The following is an 18,339-nucleotide window of genomic DNA, read 5'->3' on the forward strand; positions in this document are numbered from 1 at the left end:
ATAAAATAACCGTTAAAAAAAAACTGCTTTTGCAGCGGGGCTATTCAACTAAGACACCACACCGGCCTTTGAGTTCAGTTCACAACATGCATTTATTCTTAGCCCCTTCCTGCTTTGTCACTGTTAAGGATGTAATAGCACATTTCCTTAGACAAAGTTACTTTCCTCTGTGGTGCGCTACTTTGATGGAAATGTTATGTAAGCTCGATGTACTGCGTTTGATTGAATTGCGGCGGAAAAGTTTGCTAGTTTGGGGTTTTTTCGGCATCAAAAATAACTCTTAATTACCCGTATTTTTCCGACTATAAGTCGCAGTTTTTTTCATAGCTTTGCCGGGGGTGCGACTTATACTCAGGCGCGACTTATGTGTGAAATTATTAACACATTACCGTAAAATATCAAATAATATTATGTAGCTCATTCACGTAAGAGACTAGACGTATAAGATTTCATGGGATTTAGCGATTAGGAGTGACAGATTGTTTGGTAAACGTATAGCATGTTCTATATGTTATAGTTATTTGAATGACTCTTACCATAATATGTTACGTTAACATACCAGGCACGTTCTCAGTTGGTTATTTATGCCTCATATAACGTACACTTATTCAGCCTGTTGTTCACTATTCTTTATTTATTTTAAATTGCCTTTCAAATGTCTATTTTTGGTGTTGGGTTTTATCAAATAAATTTCCCCAAAAATTGCGACTTATACTCCAGTGCGACTTATATATGTTTTTTTCCTTCTTTATTATGCATTTTCGGCCAGTGCGACTTATACTCCGGAGCGACTTATACTCCGAAAAATACGGTACATAACCGATTTTGAGGTGCAGATACAATCATGACATGACAATCATAAGTCGCTTCTGAGTATAAGTCGCACCCCCGGCCAAACTATGAAAAAAACTGCGACTTATAGTCCGAAAAGTACAGTAGTTATTCAATTTGTTTGGATTTTTAAATCTAATTGACAATGACAAATGTAAAACAATAACACCTTTTCATAACAACAGATACCGGCGTTTTTGATTGATTGATTGATTGATTGATTGATTGATTGATTGAGAAGTTTATTGACATCTTCAAGAATTGAATCCATGTAATGCTTTAAAAAGGCAAATGGGCGGCACAAAAAGCCAAAAGGCTTGTTTCCATTGTGGTCCAATGGGAATGGCTAGCTAGCTAAGCTAATGTTAGCACGGTCTGAACTTTATTGTCTTTGCCCTCACATGCAGTCTGAATCGAGTTCACTCCTATATTTAGTATACAAAAACCAACATTTTTCTCCCGTCAGAGTGGCACTGCTGAAGAAGAGCGGCGAGGAGGACTGGAAGAATAGGATCAACAAGAAAAAGGAAGCGGTGAAAGTGTCGACCACCGAACTGCAGACTCAGCGATGGGAGGCGGAGCAGACCCACCAGAAGAAGGTATATTTCCTGTATGATATTCATCATACAGCAATGTCCAACCACCATATATCACATGGTGGGACATTAGCGACTCTATGTGAGCTACATGCTAACAGTACACTCACATGTTAACAGCAACTTCATGCTAGGTTCGTGTATTCACTGAAGAAAAACTAAATGATCCAAACTTGAGGTTGTCCTCAAATTTCCTCCAGATAAATTCAAAACAAAACAGAAACTCTGATAATTGCCCCCTGTCAAGACGTGGATTACTACGCAGCTTACTGCGAGGATTGTTTTCCCGTGATGCAAACGGACTATATCGGACATCGGTAGAAGGTAGGAACATCTTTAATGATGACTATAAAAAGGTGAAAACAAAAAGGCGCACAAGGCGAAGACAAAACTTAGCGCAGGATACAAAAACTAACACTTAGGCAGACTATGGACATGAAACAAAAAACACTTACTGTGGTGTGAGACGAGCAGCATAAACTATGGTATAAACTAGTGATGGGTTGATGAGGCGTTATGAAGCGTTTCGACACATTGCAAAACTATTGATACTGTGTCGATACTGTGTCACTAAAAACTGACACTAAATATGCTGACATTAAAAATCCCTACAGGCAACCTATGGACCGACTCAACTGACACTGATTTTATGACCTAGTATATACAATAATATAAACCAAGTCATTGTATTTCATTTAGGATTATTTCATATCTTTATTTAAATAAAAATATATTTCTATCTTTTTTAGATACAGTCAATAAATAATGTGAACATGTATCATAACATGGAAATCTAAGAGAACGTGTTGTGAATGAGGATGCTTGTGGACTGGGAATTTTTGTATTTATTTTTTTGCACATTTTTATTTAAAAAAAACAGTTTTTCCAACGTATTAAATTTTAGACGATTTCTCTTCTTAGTTATTATTTCGCCGGCTGTAGAAAAGACCCGCTCACAGGGCACAGAGGAGGCGTCAGTGCGACACAGTTCGCGTATCGGTCACGTGACCGAAACAGCTCATGATCGGTCATGTGACTTTCTAAAAGCGGTAGGCGCATCGACACAGGGTTTTGCTCTATGAGCTCGACGCATGCGCCGACGCATCGGTGTTGCCGGACCCATCACTAGTATAAACAGAGCATGATACAGAATATCAGCATGAAACTATCAGCACAGAGCAAGAAATGAACATCAACAGAGCATGAACAATGTCAATGTCGCCAGGCAGGCTAACTGGCAACCAAAGGCTTAAATAGTCTCTTTGATTAAAACAGGTGCGTGAGTCCAAACAAATGAGGCAGGTGAAACTAATGAGTTGCCATGGTGACCAAACAAGGGCACGCAAAAACAGGATCTATGGAGTCCAAAACTAGCAGAAAATAACAAAACACAATCCAGACCACAGAACATGACACCCCCGATTAAAAAGATCCCCCTGATCAAGAACTTCCTTGGTGTTCTGGGTGCATCTGTTAAAAGCAGCCTCAGAAACCTTGGAGTGGTGTTGGATCCGTCAATGTCTTTGGAGGGTCACTGTCGTCAACTGACCAAAAACCGTTTTTAATCACCTCAGAAAAATTTCTAAAGTGAGAAATTTGTTGTCAATATTTGATCTCGAAATGATCATTCACACGTTCATTACGTCTCGCATTGACTATTGCAATTCTCTTTTCACTCTCTTCAACAAGTCAATGCTAAATAGACTTCAGATGGTACAAAATGCTGCTGCCAGACTTAAGACCGGTGCACCCAGAACAGCCCATATCACCCCCGTTCTATTCAGTCTTCATTGGCTTCCAGTTAAATTCCGCATTGAGTTTAAGATTTTAGTCCTGACATTCCGTGCCCTCAGTACATCGCTAACTTGCTATGCCCCTACTCCTCAGGGCGCAGCCTCCGGTCTTCAGGCCAGGGTCTTCTAAAGCTGTGTTTGTCAACCACTGTGCCACACTAGTGTGCCGTGAGATACAGTCTGGTGTGCCGTGGGAGATGATCTAAATTCACCTATTTGGGTTAAAAATATTTTTTGCAAACCAGTAATTATAGTCTGCAAATGATGTGTTGTTGTTGAGTGTCGGTGCTGTCTAAAGCTCGGCAGATTAACCGTGTAATACTCTTCCATATCAGTAGGTGGCAGCAGGTAGCTAATTGCTTTGTAGATGTCGGAAACAGCGGGAGGCAGCGTGCAGGTAAAAAGGTATCTAATGCTTAAACCAAAAATAAACAAAAGGTGAGTGCCCCTAAGAAAAGGCATTGAAGCTTAGGGAAGGCTATGCAGAACGAAACTAAAACTGAACTGGCTACAAAGTAAACTAAAACAGAATGCTGGACGACAGCAAAGACTTACTGTGGAGGAAAGACGGCGTCCACAACGTACATCCGAACATGACATGACAGTCAACAATGTCCCCACAAAGAAGGATAAAAACAACTGAAATGTCCTTGATTGCTAAAACAAAGTAGATGCGGGGAAATATCGCTCAAAGGAAGACATGAAACTGCGACAGGAAAATACCAAAAAAAGAGAAAAAGCCACCAAAATAGGAGCGCAAGACAAAAACCAAAACACTACACAGGAAAACAGCAAAAATGGTGTGATGTGACAGTAGACTTACTTTGAAACTAGAGCTGTATTGATTCGTAGTTGGTTATGGTTTAAAGTCATATCCAACAATTGCGACAACGACTTTTTACTGTCAACTGAGTTTCGTTTTTTTTATGATTTCTGCTAGTGGTGTGCCTCCGGATATTTTCAACGCAAAAAATGTGCCTTAGTTCAAAAAAGGTTGAAAAACACTGTTCTAAAGATCCCAAAAACTTGTTTTAAAACCCGTGGAGTCCTGGCATTCCAGGCTATAGCTCCCAGACTCTGGAACAATTTGCACCAGTCCCTCCGTGATCTTGACTGTTTTGAAACTATTAAGAAACATTTGAAAACTTCTCTTTTTAGTAAATCTTTTAGTTCATGCACCTTTTAACTATCATTTTTAATCCACTTTGTATCCTTTTTATGATGTTGCCCCTGTTGTTTTCATTGAATTGTTGTTCTACTTCACCTATGTTTTGTACAGAGCTTTGTGATTTTATCTGTGAAAAGCGCTTTATAAATAAAATGTACTTACTTACTTACTTACAACTCCTATCTTTTTAGTGACTGACCGATAATAAGCTCCAGGTTGCTTTTTAAGATGTGTAGCAAAGCCTGTTTTTTGGTTTTTGTTTGTTTCCTAGCCAGATGCATGTAGCCAGGTTCAGCTAGTGGCAAAGAGAAAGGGAGATAATATATTTTTATTAGAGATGTCCGATAATGGCTTTTTTGCCGATATCCGATATTCCGATATTGTCCAACTCTTAATTACCGATTTCGATATCAACCGATACCGATATATACAATCGTGGAATTAACACATTATTATGCCTAATTTTGTTGTGATGCCCCGCTGGATGCATTAAACAATGTAACAAGGTTTTCCAAAATAAATCAACTCAAGTTATGGAAAAAAATGCCAACATGACACTGCCATATTTATTATTGAAGTCACAAAGTGCATTATTTTTTTTTAACATGCCTCAAAACAGCAGCTTGGAATTTGGGACATGCTCTCTCTGAGAGAGCATGAGGAGGTTGAGGTGGGCGGGGTTGAGGTGGGGAGGGGGGGGGGGGGGGTTGAGGGTAGCAGGGGTGTATATTGTAGTGTCCAGGAAGAGTTGGTGCTGCAAGGGGTTCTGGGTATTTGTTCTGTTGTGTTACGGTGCGGATGTTCTCCCGAAATGTGTTTGTCATTCTTGTTTGGTGTGGGTTCACAGTGTGGCGCATATTTGTAACATTGTTAAAGTTGTTTATACGGCCACCCTCAGTGTGACCTGTATGGCTGTTGACCAAAAATGCTTTGCATTCACTTGTGTGTGTGAAAAGCCGCGGATATTATGTGACTGGGCCGGCACACAAAGGCAGGGCCTTTAAGGTTTATTGGCGCTCTGTACTTCTCCCTACGTCCGTGTACCACTCCGTACAGTGGCGTTTTAGTCATAAATTGTACTTTTTTAAAACCGATACCGATAATTTCCGATATTACATTTTAAAGCCTTTATCGGCCGATAATATCGGCAGTCCGATATTATCAGACATCTCTAATTTTTATTAAGTCTGGTGCTCATAAAGTTTAATGGACAGAACATTATTAAAAAGTAGATTTGACTTAATAGGACATATTTTAATTGTCCAGGGCAGCACAGTGGAATAGGGGTTAGTGCGTGTGCCTCACAATAAGAATGTCCTGGGTTCGATCTTTCTGCGTGGAGTTTGCCCTCCAAGTACTCTGGTTTCCTCCATTCCTCCAAAGACATGCACCTGGGGATAGGTTCATTGGCAACACTAAATTGGCCCTAGTGTGTGAATGTGAGTGTGAATGTTGTCTATCTGTGTTGGCCCTGCGATGAGATGGCGACTTGTCCAGTGTGTACCCCGCCTTCCGCCCGAGTGCAACTGGGATAGGCTCCAGCACCCCCCGCCACCCCAAGAACGACTAGCGGTGAAAAATGGATGGATGAATGAATTGTCTATTAAACTCTCTGTGATGTGCACATTTTCATCTACATGAGCATTCTGCAGGGAACGCTGCCACTTTAAATGTGTTAGATGGCGATGAAACCCATCACCCGGGTCTCATCCACCCTCAAACCCCACCTCCTCACCCTCTTACCACCCCTTGTGTCCCCTCCCAGGAGGAAGCGGTGGTCGTCCCCGACTATTCATCTGTGGCTGTGTCAGAGCAGCTGTGGGTAAGCGCCATCAGGCCTCACGTCCCAGCCAATCGCCTCCTAGTTTGGGGAGCTGCCTCGTCCAATCATGTTTGAGTGCCGGGAGGCTGAATGAAGCGCCGCCTCAGTCTTTCAACTGCGCTTGCATGGCTTTTGGAATGAAGCCAACACGGCAACCTTTTCTCAGCTTTTAATTTGCTCAACTGGTCTAATGAGACATTAACATTTTTTAACAACGTTGTTTTGGTGCAGAAAAATGTCATTGCAATGACAGAAAATACATGAAAATGAATCACCTTCACCAGACACTTCATTAGGTACACAATCAAATGACCTCCAATGCAAAACCAGTAAAAATAACCTGCTTTTACAAGGATAATACCAATGCACACTTTTATTTATAACATCTGTAACAGGACTTGTTGACTCAACATGGACAACAAATTGTCTCTCTTTCATTTTGTACAAATGTATTCATAAATGTATAATAAAATACATTTTCAAAAATATAATAAACAAAAATATTACACTGCAAAATATGCATTATAATACAAAATAAAACAATACAATTCAATACAAAGTAAAGCAATATAATCCAATGCAAAATTTAAAAGAATCCAATACAAAACAAAATGAAACTGAAAAATATAAAAAAATACAAAATAAAATAATTAATTTCAATTATTTTATCTGTATATTCTAAATTGGCTTTGGGTTTTTTGAAAGGTGCTTATAAATTAAATGTATTATTATTATTATTATTATTACACAATACAAAACAAAATAATATAATTAAAAATGTAACAATACAATACAACATGTTTAAAAATCTTAAAAAATTAAGTAATACAACACAAAATTCAATAATACAGTACAAAATGAAACAATACAGTACAACAACAAAAAACAATACAGTACAATACAAAATAATAAAATAGGATACAATACAAAATACAACAGAACAATACAAATTAAACAGTACAATATAATACAAAAAAATGTGTACGAAACAAACCTATACAACACAATACCAAAAAAATACTATACACAAATAAAACAATACAACACAAAATAAAACAATCCGGTACAAAATCAAATATAATATACAATACAAAATAAAACAATACAATGCAAAATTAAACATTACAAAACAATACAACATTAAACAATCAAGTACAATGTAAAATAAAACAATACGATACAATTCATAAAACACTGTATAAACTAAAACAATACAATACAGTACATAATAAAACAACCCAAAATAAAACAACAATACAAAATAATACTATACAATACAAAATAAAACAATATAATAAAGGAGTTTTATCTTTATCTAATGTAAACTATCCTTGAGTTTAGAGGCGCTTATCAATCTAATGTTTTGATATTATTTTTGACATTACAAAATAATAAATTAGGATACAATACAGTATAATACAAAATACAATACAGAAAAATACAAATTAAACAGTACAATACAATACAAAGAATTTAGTACAAAATAAAGCTATACAACACAATACAAAAAAAATACTAAACAAAATAAAACAATACAACACAAAATAAAACAATCCGGTACAAAATCAAATATAATATACAATACAAAATAAAACAATACAATACAAAATTAAACATTACAAAACAATACAACATTAAACAATCAAGTACAATGTAAAATAAAACAATACGATACAATTCATAAAACACTGTATAAACTAAAACAATACAATACAGTACATAATAAAACAATACAAAACAATCCAAAATAAAACAACAACAATACAAAATAATACTATACAATACAAAATAAAACAATATAATAAAGGACTTGTTTTATCTTTATCTAATGTAAACTATCCTTGAGTTTAGAGGCGCTTATAAATCTAATGTTTTAATATTATTTTTGACATTACAAAATAATAAAATAGGATACAATACAGTATAATATACAATACAATACAGAAAAATACAAATTAAACAGTACAATACAATACAATACAAATAATTTAGTACAAAATAAAGCTATACAACACAATACAAAAAAAATACTAAACAAAATAAAACAATACAACACAAAATAAAACAATCCGGTACAAAATCAAATATAGGAGTTGTTTTATCTTTATCTAATGTAAACTATCCTTGAGTTTAGAGGCACTTATAAATCTAATGTTTTAATATTATTGACAATACAAAACAATACAATAGGTAACGAGTAAAAATAATTTAGTAGTTTTTATTCCCATTAGCACTTAAATGTGATGTGTTGTCACTATTTTTAAACAAAACGTAAATCAGCATTGTGTACTTTTTCATTATTAAAACTAATAACTAAACAGCCAGCTGAGGTAGTTCTGGAAGCCCTATCGTGTGTTCCGTACTTTTAAAGGGCAACCCTTTAAATATTCACCAAGCTAAAATGCATGTAATGAATCCAGACTATCAAAATGCACGTCAACGCTCTTTAATTATTTTGAACACATAGTACTTTAGTATTGGAAGTGCTTTAATACCAATATTAGTTTCCGGTTTTGCATCCCACCATTGTCCTTTTCTGCCTCTTTGGTCCACTCATCCATCCACCTCTCCATCCTCAGGAGCCTGTCTTCTCCTCCACTTTCTCTCCTCCTTTTTCCCTCGGCCAAAAGTGTCAGTGCATTGACCCCCACGCCCAGGTAAGGACACCCACTTTGACCCGCCTGTCATGGCTCGGTGTACAAGCAGAGATTAGATTGGTGTCTGCCGGCCTTGCTTGACTGCGTCAAATCTTCCGCTTGGTTGGACGCTGCTCCTGCATGAGTGATTGCTCTCACACATCAACTTACCCTCAACTCATAGTGGGGCATGGTGTTCTCTCATATTTGCTCTGCAACAACATAGCACTTTGCTTTACAACAGGGGTGTCAAACTTGTTTTCGAGGGCCACGTCACAGTTATGACTGCCTTCAGAGGGCCGCTTGTCTGCATACTTGCCTCATATTTATTACACAATTGCCTATGCACTCAGTTGAGTTCAGTTTCAGTTTATTTCAAACATGCGTACGATACAATGTAATGCGTCACACAATTCCAGTTGTTTCATTACAGCACGTCCGAAAAGGAGTAGGAAGAAGCAGAGTTTATTTAAAGGCCTACTGAAATGCGATTTTCACATTTAAACGGGGATAGCAGGTCCATTCTATGTGTCATACTTGATCATTTCGCGATATTGCCATATTTTTGCTGAAAGGATTTAGTAGAGAACATCGACGATAAAGTTAGCAACTTTTGGTCGCTGATAAAAAAGCCTTGCCTGTACCGGAAGTAGCAGAGGATATGCGCGTGACGTCACAGGTTGTGGAGCTCCTCACATCTGCACATTGTTTACAGTCATGGCCACCAGCAGCGAGAGCAATCCAGACCGAGAAAGCGACTATTTCCCCATTAATTTGAGCGAGGATGAAAGATTCGTGGATGAGGAAAGTGAGAGTGAAGGACTAGAGGGCAGTGGGAGCGATTCAGATAGGCGGGTGGGACCTGATATTCAGCTGGGAATGACTAAAACAGTAAATAAACACAAGACATATATATACTCTATCAGCCACAACGCAACCAGGCTTATATTTAATATGCCACAAATTAATCCCGCATAACAAACACCTCCCCCCTCCCGTCCATATAACCCTCCAATACAACTCAAACACCTGCACAACACACTCAATCCCAGAGCCCAAAGTACCGTTCACCTCCCCAAAGTTCATACAGCAAGTATATTTCCCCAAAGTCCCCAAAGTTACGTACGTGACATGCACATAGCGGCACGCACGTACGGGCAAGCGATCAAATGTTTGGAAGCCGCAGCTGCATGCGTACTCACGGTACCGTGTCTGCGTATCCAACTCAAAGTCCTCCTGGTAAGAGTCTCTGTTGTCCCAGTTCTCCACAGGCCAATGGTAAAGCTTGACTGTCATCTTTCGGGAATGTAAACAATGAAACACCGGCTGTGTTTGTGTTGCTGCAGCCGCCCGCAATAGACCGCTTCCCACCTACAGCTTTCTTCTTTGCTGTCTCCATTGTTCGTTGAACAAATTGCAAAAGATTCACCAACACAGATGTCCAGAATACTGTGGAATTTTGCGATGAAAACAGACGACTTAATAGCTGGCCACCATGCTGTCCCAAAATGTATTCTACAATCCGTGACGTCACGTGCCGGCGTCATCATACCGAGACGTTTTCAGCAGGATATTTCACGCGAAATTTAAAATTGCACTTTAGTAAACTAACCCGGCCGTATTGGCATGTGTTGCAATGTTAAGATTTCATCATTGATATATAAACTATCAGACTGCGTGGTCGGTAGTAGTGGGTTTCAGTAGGCCTTTAATCCTACCCCTTTTCATACCATAGCAATTTTATCCAATGTCATTGTTCTCTGTAACAGAACAGTGAACAAATAAATAATAAATATATAATATACCATAGTAACCAAATAATTATTAAATACATAAACAATATTTGTCTCAATTAAAAAAAAAAAGGGTTCAAGATGCTCATCATAATTCTTGTTCTGTGTACTTTGTGAACATTTGTAGATTGAACAGTCTCTTAAACTGAATCATATTGGTGCTTTGTTTGATTTCTTTGGTTAATCCGCTCCATAATTGAATTCTACGACAGACTGAAAAGTCAAGACAGCAAAATATATTGATGGTTAATAAACCTTGTTCAACTCTGAACGGCAGACTCCGGTGAAAGTGTGTGATCAGCGGCACTCGCTAGGACGCAACTTCCACACACCTTTTTACCCTTTAGCTTACTTTCTGCTTGTATACGTCAAACGTCAGCAACCAAAATGAGGTAACCTGTTTTGTAAAGGTTTCATTAGTTATTATATTGGTTTGAATCAAGAATCGTATTGAATTGAGAATCGATTCCGAATTGTCACACCAAAATCGGATCGAATCATGTAGTGCCTAATATTGCCCCTCCTAATAAAACATCTGGTGCATTAGCAGATATTAAATATTTAAAACCTATGCAATGTCAGTCATTACATATACTTTTATGTCAAAATGGAAACAATGAATATATTTAGTAAGAAAGTATGCACATTTCTAGGCTATCAAATGACGAGATCTGGCTCCCATGCCTTGAGTTTGACACTTTGCTTTACCGGAAATCCAAACAGAAGATAAACCTAAAACCGTTCCAACCAAATCCCCTAAAGCTGACAGTTGGCGCCATCCTGCACATATGTCCACGCACACCCGCTGACGTGAATAATCTGGTTTGTGCCTTTTAGAGTCACCAGGTGGGAGAGGAAAACGAGGCCCAGATGACCATCGAGGAGAGGAAGCAGGCGATCTCTGTCAGAGAAGATGCCTGGAAGACGAAGGGGAAGGGAGCAGCCAACGACTCGGGCCAGTACACCGTGGCTGCACGCATGGTCAAGAAAGGTCAGCACCAAACAAAATAATAAACCCTTTGAATCATATAAGGTAATTGCATGCGTCGTCTTAAAAAACCCTTTGAATCATTAATAAGAATAAAGTATAAAATTTGCGCTCAACCTCAGAACACTTTCTATGGGAGTTTGGAGTGTGTTTGTCCATTTGTGAGGTTCACAGTTCCATTCTCTTACACTGCAAACTCCGCCAAGCAGGCCTTTATTGACATTGCTTTGTGCACTGGGAACAGAAAAGGGTTGTAGTTGGAGGCATATAATAAATAGAGTATACGGAAGCATATTATTATCCAAAATATCTCAAGATGAAGATTCAGGGACAACGAGGGACTAATAAATACAGTGATACCTTGTTTATAGCATCTAATTGGATTCGGATTTATAAATGGATTATTTTCTGTCACGGTTGGGTTAATCTGTAACCCCAGGATGCAGAGATAGCAGACAGTGCAGGTAAAAATGTATTTAATAACAAAAACCAGGGAGCACCATGTGGGCGGCAGGAACAGACCACGGGTGAGCAGGAAAACCTTAAAGGTACAGGAGATAAACATGCAATGCAACATGGGGGTAAAAAGCATATAAAGCATCCTGATTGGCAACCAGGTATTGCTGCGATGTTCCTGACATCACATCCGGCTCACGTCCCGCCCAATGAATACTTCTTGGGTACTAGGCGCCATTTAGCCTTTTTTTGAAGAAAAAATGCCCTATGCTTGTGTTGTTTTCGGCTGTACGAACCGTTCGAATGGTGGAGAGGATAAACGTTTCTTCAGAGTTCCTCGATAGGTTATCAAAAAGGGCGGTAAAGTGCACGATTTCTGGAAAAGACCACAAGAAAATAATGCAGCTCACACCAGTCCAAGGGAGCAGAGTCGAATAACGCATGAGTTTTCAGTGATCACTTCGTTAAAGGTTTGTTTCAGACACCTTTAACGGCAATTATTGTCTTGTTTTATTGTATTTGTCGTGTGTGTGTGTGTGTGTGTGTGTGTGTGTGTGTGTGTGTGTGTGTGTGTGTGTGTGTGTGTGTGTGTGTGTGTGTGTGTGTGTGTGTGTGTGTGTGTGTCTTGTTGGCCTTAGCTGTATTTTTAAATGTTGACCATTAAAAAAAGTTTTCCAAAAGATACTTGGTTTCATATTGATATACAAACCCCGTTTCCATATGAGTTGGGAAATTGTGTTAGATGTAAATATAAACGGAATACAATGATTTGCAAATCATTTTCAACCCATATTCAATTGAATGCACTACAAAGACAACATATTTATGTTCAAACTCATAAACTTTTTTTTTTTTTTGCAAATAATAATTAACTTAGAATTTCATGGCTGCAACACGTGCCAAAGTAGTTGGGAAAGGGCATGTTCACCACTGTGTTACATGGCCTTTCCTTTTAACAACACTCAGTAAACGTTTGGGAGCTGAGGAGACACATTTTTTAAGCTTCTCAGGTGGAATTATTTCCCATTCTTGTTTGATGTACAGCTTAAGTTGTTCAACAGGTCTCCGTTGTGGTATTTTAGGCTTCATAATGCGCCACACATTTTCAATGGGAGACAGGTCTGGACTACAGGCAGGCCAGTCTAGTACCCGCACTCTTTTACTATGAAGCCACGTTGATGTAACACATGGCTTGGCATTGTCTTGCTGAAATGAGCAGGGGCGTCCATGGTAACGTTGCTTGGATGGCAACATATGTTGCTCCAAAACCTGTATGTACCTTTCAGCATTAATGGCGCCTTCACAGATGTGTAAGTTACCCATGTCTTGGGCACTAATACACCCCCATACCATCACAGATGCTGGCTTTTCAACTTTGCGCCTATAACAATCCGGATGGTTCTTTTCCTCTTTGGTCCGGAGGACACAACGTCCACAGTTTCCAAAAACAATTTGAAATGTGGACTCGTCAGACCACAGAACACTTTTCCACTTTGTATCAGTCCATCTTAGATGAGCTCAGGCCCAGCCAAGCCGACGGCATTTCTGGGTGTTGTTGATAAACGGTTTTCGCCTTGCATAGGAGAGTTTTAACTTGCACTTACAGCGACCAACTGTAGTTACTGACAGTGGTTTTCTGAAGTGTTCCTGAGCCCATGTGGTGATATCCTTTACATACTGATGTCGCTTGTTGATGCAGTACAGCCTGAGGGATCGAAGGTCACGGGCTTAGCTGCTTACGTGCAGTGATTTCTCCAGATTCTCTGAACCTTTTGATGATATTAAGGACCGTAGATGGTGAAATCCCTAAATTCCTTGCAATAGCTGGTTGAGAAAGGTTTTTCTTAAACTGTTCAACAATTTGCTCACGCATTTGTTGACAAAGTGGTGACCCTCGCCCCATCCTTGTTTGTGAATGACTGAGCATTTCATGGAATCTACTTTTATACCCAATCATGGCACCCACCTGTTCCCAATTTGCCTGTTCACCTGTGGGATGTTCCAAATAAGTGTTTGATGAGCATTCCTCAACTTTATCAGTATTTATTGCCACCTTTCCCAACTTCTTTGTCACGTGTTGCTGGCATCAAATTCTAAAGTTAATGATTATTTGCAAAAAAAAAAATGTTTATCAGTTTGAACATCAAATATGTTGTCTTGTAGCATATTAAACTGAATATGGGTTGAAAATGATTTGCAAATCATTGTATTCCGTTTATATTTACATCTAACACAATTTCCCAACTCATATGGAAACGGGGTTTGTAATACCGCCATCACACTGAAACGGCAAGGGTTTTCTGAGTGTTTACCACACTAGTGATATTTTATCTGAAGTGCGGTCAAGTGTTTGTGTTTGTTTTACAAGATAACACTTTTAGTGTGTCTTATCTTTGTCCTCCCTCACATCCACAGGCCTCACTGCGTCCGCCTCGATCATCGGCCCCATCCTGTCGCCAGTCTCCACCAAGCTCAAGAGCGGCACGGCGGTTATCGGCAAACCTCAAGAAGGTGCTTGATAAATTAATCCGAGTAATCACCTAAATGTCTATAAAAACACTTTCAAGTGTATAACCAAAGAGTGGACCCCGCATTCCTCACATGAAAAGATTTCTCTAATATATAAGAAAAATGTAATGTGTTTCTACTATAGAAATTGAAGCTCGAGCCGACATGGAGTCAGACAAGAAACTTGACAAATTGGAAACCTTCCTGGGACGTCTGAACAGCAAAGGTAATCTTCATCCTTTATATAAACCAACTAACTAAACTTCCAATTAAACCACATTCTTCTTAGTGGCAGACCTGCAGGAGACCACCCTGACAGTCACGGAGAAGGCGGTGAAGGAAGTGATGAAGCTCGATGACGAGATCTTTACCAAGTTCTATCGCCACGTCGCCGACTTCCCTCACATCCCCACCAGGATCGAGCTCAGCGAGGACTTTGACGCCATATTCGGTTCTCAGCAGGGTCCCAAGTGAGCACCTTGGAGAGCAGCCGCATTGCACCACGTGTTGTCCTAACTTGTCTCTAAACTCCACCAGGCTCACGTCGGCCATGGTGCAGCACAAACGCTCGGTGCGTCCCTCCAGGAACGTCCAGGCCTCCAGGAACCCTCTGAAGATGCTGGCCGCCCGGGAGGACATCAGGCACGAGTACACCGAGCAGAGGCTGAACGTGGGCCAGCTGGAGAGCAAGAGGATGTCCGCCGAGAATGGTGAGTGATTCCAATATTAGTGCTTTCGTTTTCCCATAGAAAATAAGGGTACTTAAAATAATCAGTTCCAGGTTCAAACCGCCACCATCACAAAACATCAACTGAACAGGCAATGTTTGAATATTAACATGAATAACTGTCACACAAGTGTAAAGCATACAACCCTCCCGATTTTCCCGGGAGACTCCCGAATTTCAGTGGCCCTCCCGAAAATCTCCCGGGGCAACCATTCTCCCGAATTTCTCCCGATTTAAAGGCACTGCCTTTAGCGTCCTCTCTCACCTGAAAAGGAGACTATTATATATGTCTCCATTATCCATAGGTTTATCTATAACCCATAAAGTAGGCAGGCACGGAGCTATTCCTCAGCGTGTGTTTATTCCAGCCGGCACGTTAATACACTGACACACAACATCCGGATTCCCATCATGCATTGCTTCAAAACTACGGCAAGTAGTAATGTCCAAAAACATAACCGAGACGAAGCAGAAGAACGAAGAAGAGACATGGTGACGACGAAGAAGAAGAAGTACGCTTGCAAGTTCCAAAATGATTGGAAAAAATAATTTCAGTTCATCCAGGACAGCTGGAAGGGGAAAGGGTATGCTGCCTGCACATTTTGTAGATCAGACTTCTCCATTGAACACGGTGGCCGAACGGATATACTCATTCATGAACGGATTATTTATATATATATATATAAGAAATACTTGAAAATATATACACCCTTCCCCCCCACCCCCCCACCAGTATGGTGTAAAGCAGGGGTCTCAAACTCAATTTACCTGGGGGCCACTGGATGCAGAAACTGGGTGAGGCTGGGCCGCAAGAAAATATTTCTTAAAAAAATCGAACATGCACTTTTTAATGAATTCGCCTTCTTTGAATGGCTATCCCGCCCTAGCAACATACTTGCCAACCCTCCCGATTTTTCCGGGAGACTCACGAATTTCAGTGCCCCTCCCGACAATCTCCCGGGGCAACCATTCTCCCGAATGTGTCCCGATTTTAACCCGGACAACAGTATTAAGGGCGTACCGTGATAGCACTGCCTTTAACGTCCTCGACAACCTGTCGTCGCGTCCGCTTTTTCACCATACAAACAGCGTGCCGGCCCAGTCACATGTTTTATGAGGCTTCTGCAGACACACGTAAGTGACTGCAAGACATACTTGGTCAACAGCCATACAGGTCACACTGAGGATGGCCGTATAAACAAGTTTAACACTCAATTGGCCCACGGGCCGCGTGTCTGAGACCACTGGTGTAAAGCGAAGTGAACCACCGTTTAAAGTAAATTGTAAAAACGTGCATGTACCTCTTTTTTTCAACATTCTACATTCTTATCGACGTTGGCGGTAGAATAGTCAGTTTTTTTTAGGACGAGCAGTGGGCAGCCATCATGTAGCGCCTGAGGACCGTATCTGGCACATCGTGATTTGGCTTCTCGGTCAATAAAGTTTCCCTGTGTGGAAAACCCAAAGGGCAATGTGGACGTAGTGTTCTGCCCAAGGACACAACGGGCAGTGACTCGGATGGCGGAAGCTGCAATCGAACCAGGAACCCTGAAGTGGATGGCCGCTCTACCCGCTGAGCCACTCTGTCCCCATAGTTAGTGAGTTGGCTAGTTCCATTCTTAATTCCTATCAACATCAGCTGTATATAATAGTTAGTTAGTTTGTTAGTTGGTGTTTTGACCTTGCCACCTTCTCCTGGGCTGACGGGTGGCTTGGGTGTGTGAAGGATCAAGGAAGACACCAGTGATGATCGTTGAACAAAGACTACAGTACTTTATTAAACAAGCGAGCATCATAACAGGTTTTGCAGTATACCTGTGAGGAGAATCTAGCCAAATTATATCTCTACTTCTGTGTGTGCGACCAACACCCATCTTTATATCTCCAGTGCAGCCACCTTCTTAGTTGTGTGAACGTCTTTGTCCCAGAATTGCCTCTTGGCCTTTGAGCTGTTAACGAGTTCCAAATCTGTCTGGCCAGAGATAAAGCTAGGGTCACAGGGTCAATACACAATCTACTTACTTCTGACCTTGATGATGGCCTGAGGTAGGGCTGTGATGTTTAATTTTCATCTGACGCCCCTGAGATCCTGACTTCCCTGAGAGTACATTGCTAGTCTGGAGGCCACCATGTTGTCCATTAATTTAGTAGCCTACGTTAAGTAGCCATGGGGCACAACAATGGATGTTTGCTGACACACAAAGCTTTAAAAACATGTGCTGTCACATGGCAACAGATAGTACACTGGTTAGTTAATAAACTGTTTGGTTGGTTGGTTAGTGTGGAGGGAGATGTGGCCAGCGCTGCCTGCAGGAGCGAAGGTCAACGCCTCTGTCCATGGTGCTGAGGACAGAGCACCATCAGACAGGGGCGTGGCAGTGCTGACGGCGAGACACAGCTTGTAGGTGATTAGATTTCACAGGTGGTACGTGTTAATCTAATCATCTGTTGTCTTTAACAGTAAGCGGCCGGGAGCAGGAGAGGAGAGAGGATACGGGCGTGACTGAAAAGTCACGTTCTGGGGGAGAAAGACTTTTGAGAAAACCTATGTACATTAAAACCTTTGTTAAAAAACTGCACGCACATCTGCAGATGTGGAAGTTGCTTCCTAGCAGTTCCACTGTAGACACGGCACAAGAGCCAAACGTGCAGTTTTTAACAAAGGTTTCTCCCCCAGAACGTGACTTTTCAGTCCCGCCCGTATCCTCTCTCCTCTCCTGCTCCCGGCCGCTTACTGTTAAAGACAACAGTTGATTAGATTAACGCGTACCACCTGTGAAATCTAATCACCTGCCAGCTCTGTCTCGCCGTCAGCACTGCCACGCCCCTGTCTGATGGTGCTCTGTCCTCAGCACCATGGACAGAGGCGGTGACCTTTGCTCCTGCAAGCAGCACTGGACACATCTCCCTCCACAGTTAGTTTGTGTGTTAGTTAGTTGATTGTTTATTCATTAGTTTGCTAGTTAGTTTGTTAGCTCCTTAATTAGTTAGATAGTTAGTTGTTTGGTCGATTGATTGGTT

The 18,339-nt window shown here is 40.4% G+C and overlaps 1 protein-coding gene across 1 annotated transcript in view; it reads left to right on the forward strand.

Annotated features, from left to right (window-relative positions):
* Window positions 1-18,339, forward strand: part of svilb (supervillin b) — an 86,770-nt gene that overhangs the window by 41,220 nt on the left and 27,211 nt on the right. Inside the window, exons 17-24 of the mRNA XM_061979001.1 lie at window positions 1,298-1,430; window positions 6,154-6,210; window positions 8,790-8,867; window positions 11,477-11,630; window positions 14,499-14,594; window positions 14,737-14,817; window positions 14,881-15,061; window positions 15,129-15,301. Coding sequence (XP_061834985.1) covers window positions 1,298-1,430; window positions 6,154-6,210; window positions 8,790-8,867; window positions 11,477-11,630; window positions 14,499-14,594; window positions 14,737-14,817; window positions 14,881-15,061; window positions 15,129-15,301 — 953 coding nt within the window. The remainder of the gene's footprint in view (window positions 1-1,297; window positions 1,431-6,153; window positions 6,211-8,789; window positions 8,868-11,476; window positions 11,631-14,498; window positions 14,595-14,736; window positions 14,818-14,880; window positions 15,062-15,128; window positions 15,302-18,339) is intronic.

The sequence above is a fragment of the Nerophis lumbriciformis genome, linkage group LG19, assembly GCF_033978685.3.
Source record: "Nerophis lumbriciformis linkage group LG19, RoL_Nlum_v2.1, whole genome shotgun sequence".
NCBI lineage: Eukaryota > Metazoa > Chordata > Actinopteri > Syngnathiformes > Syngnathidae > Nerophis > Nerophis lumbriciformis.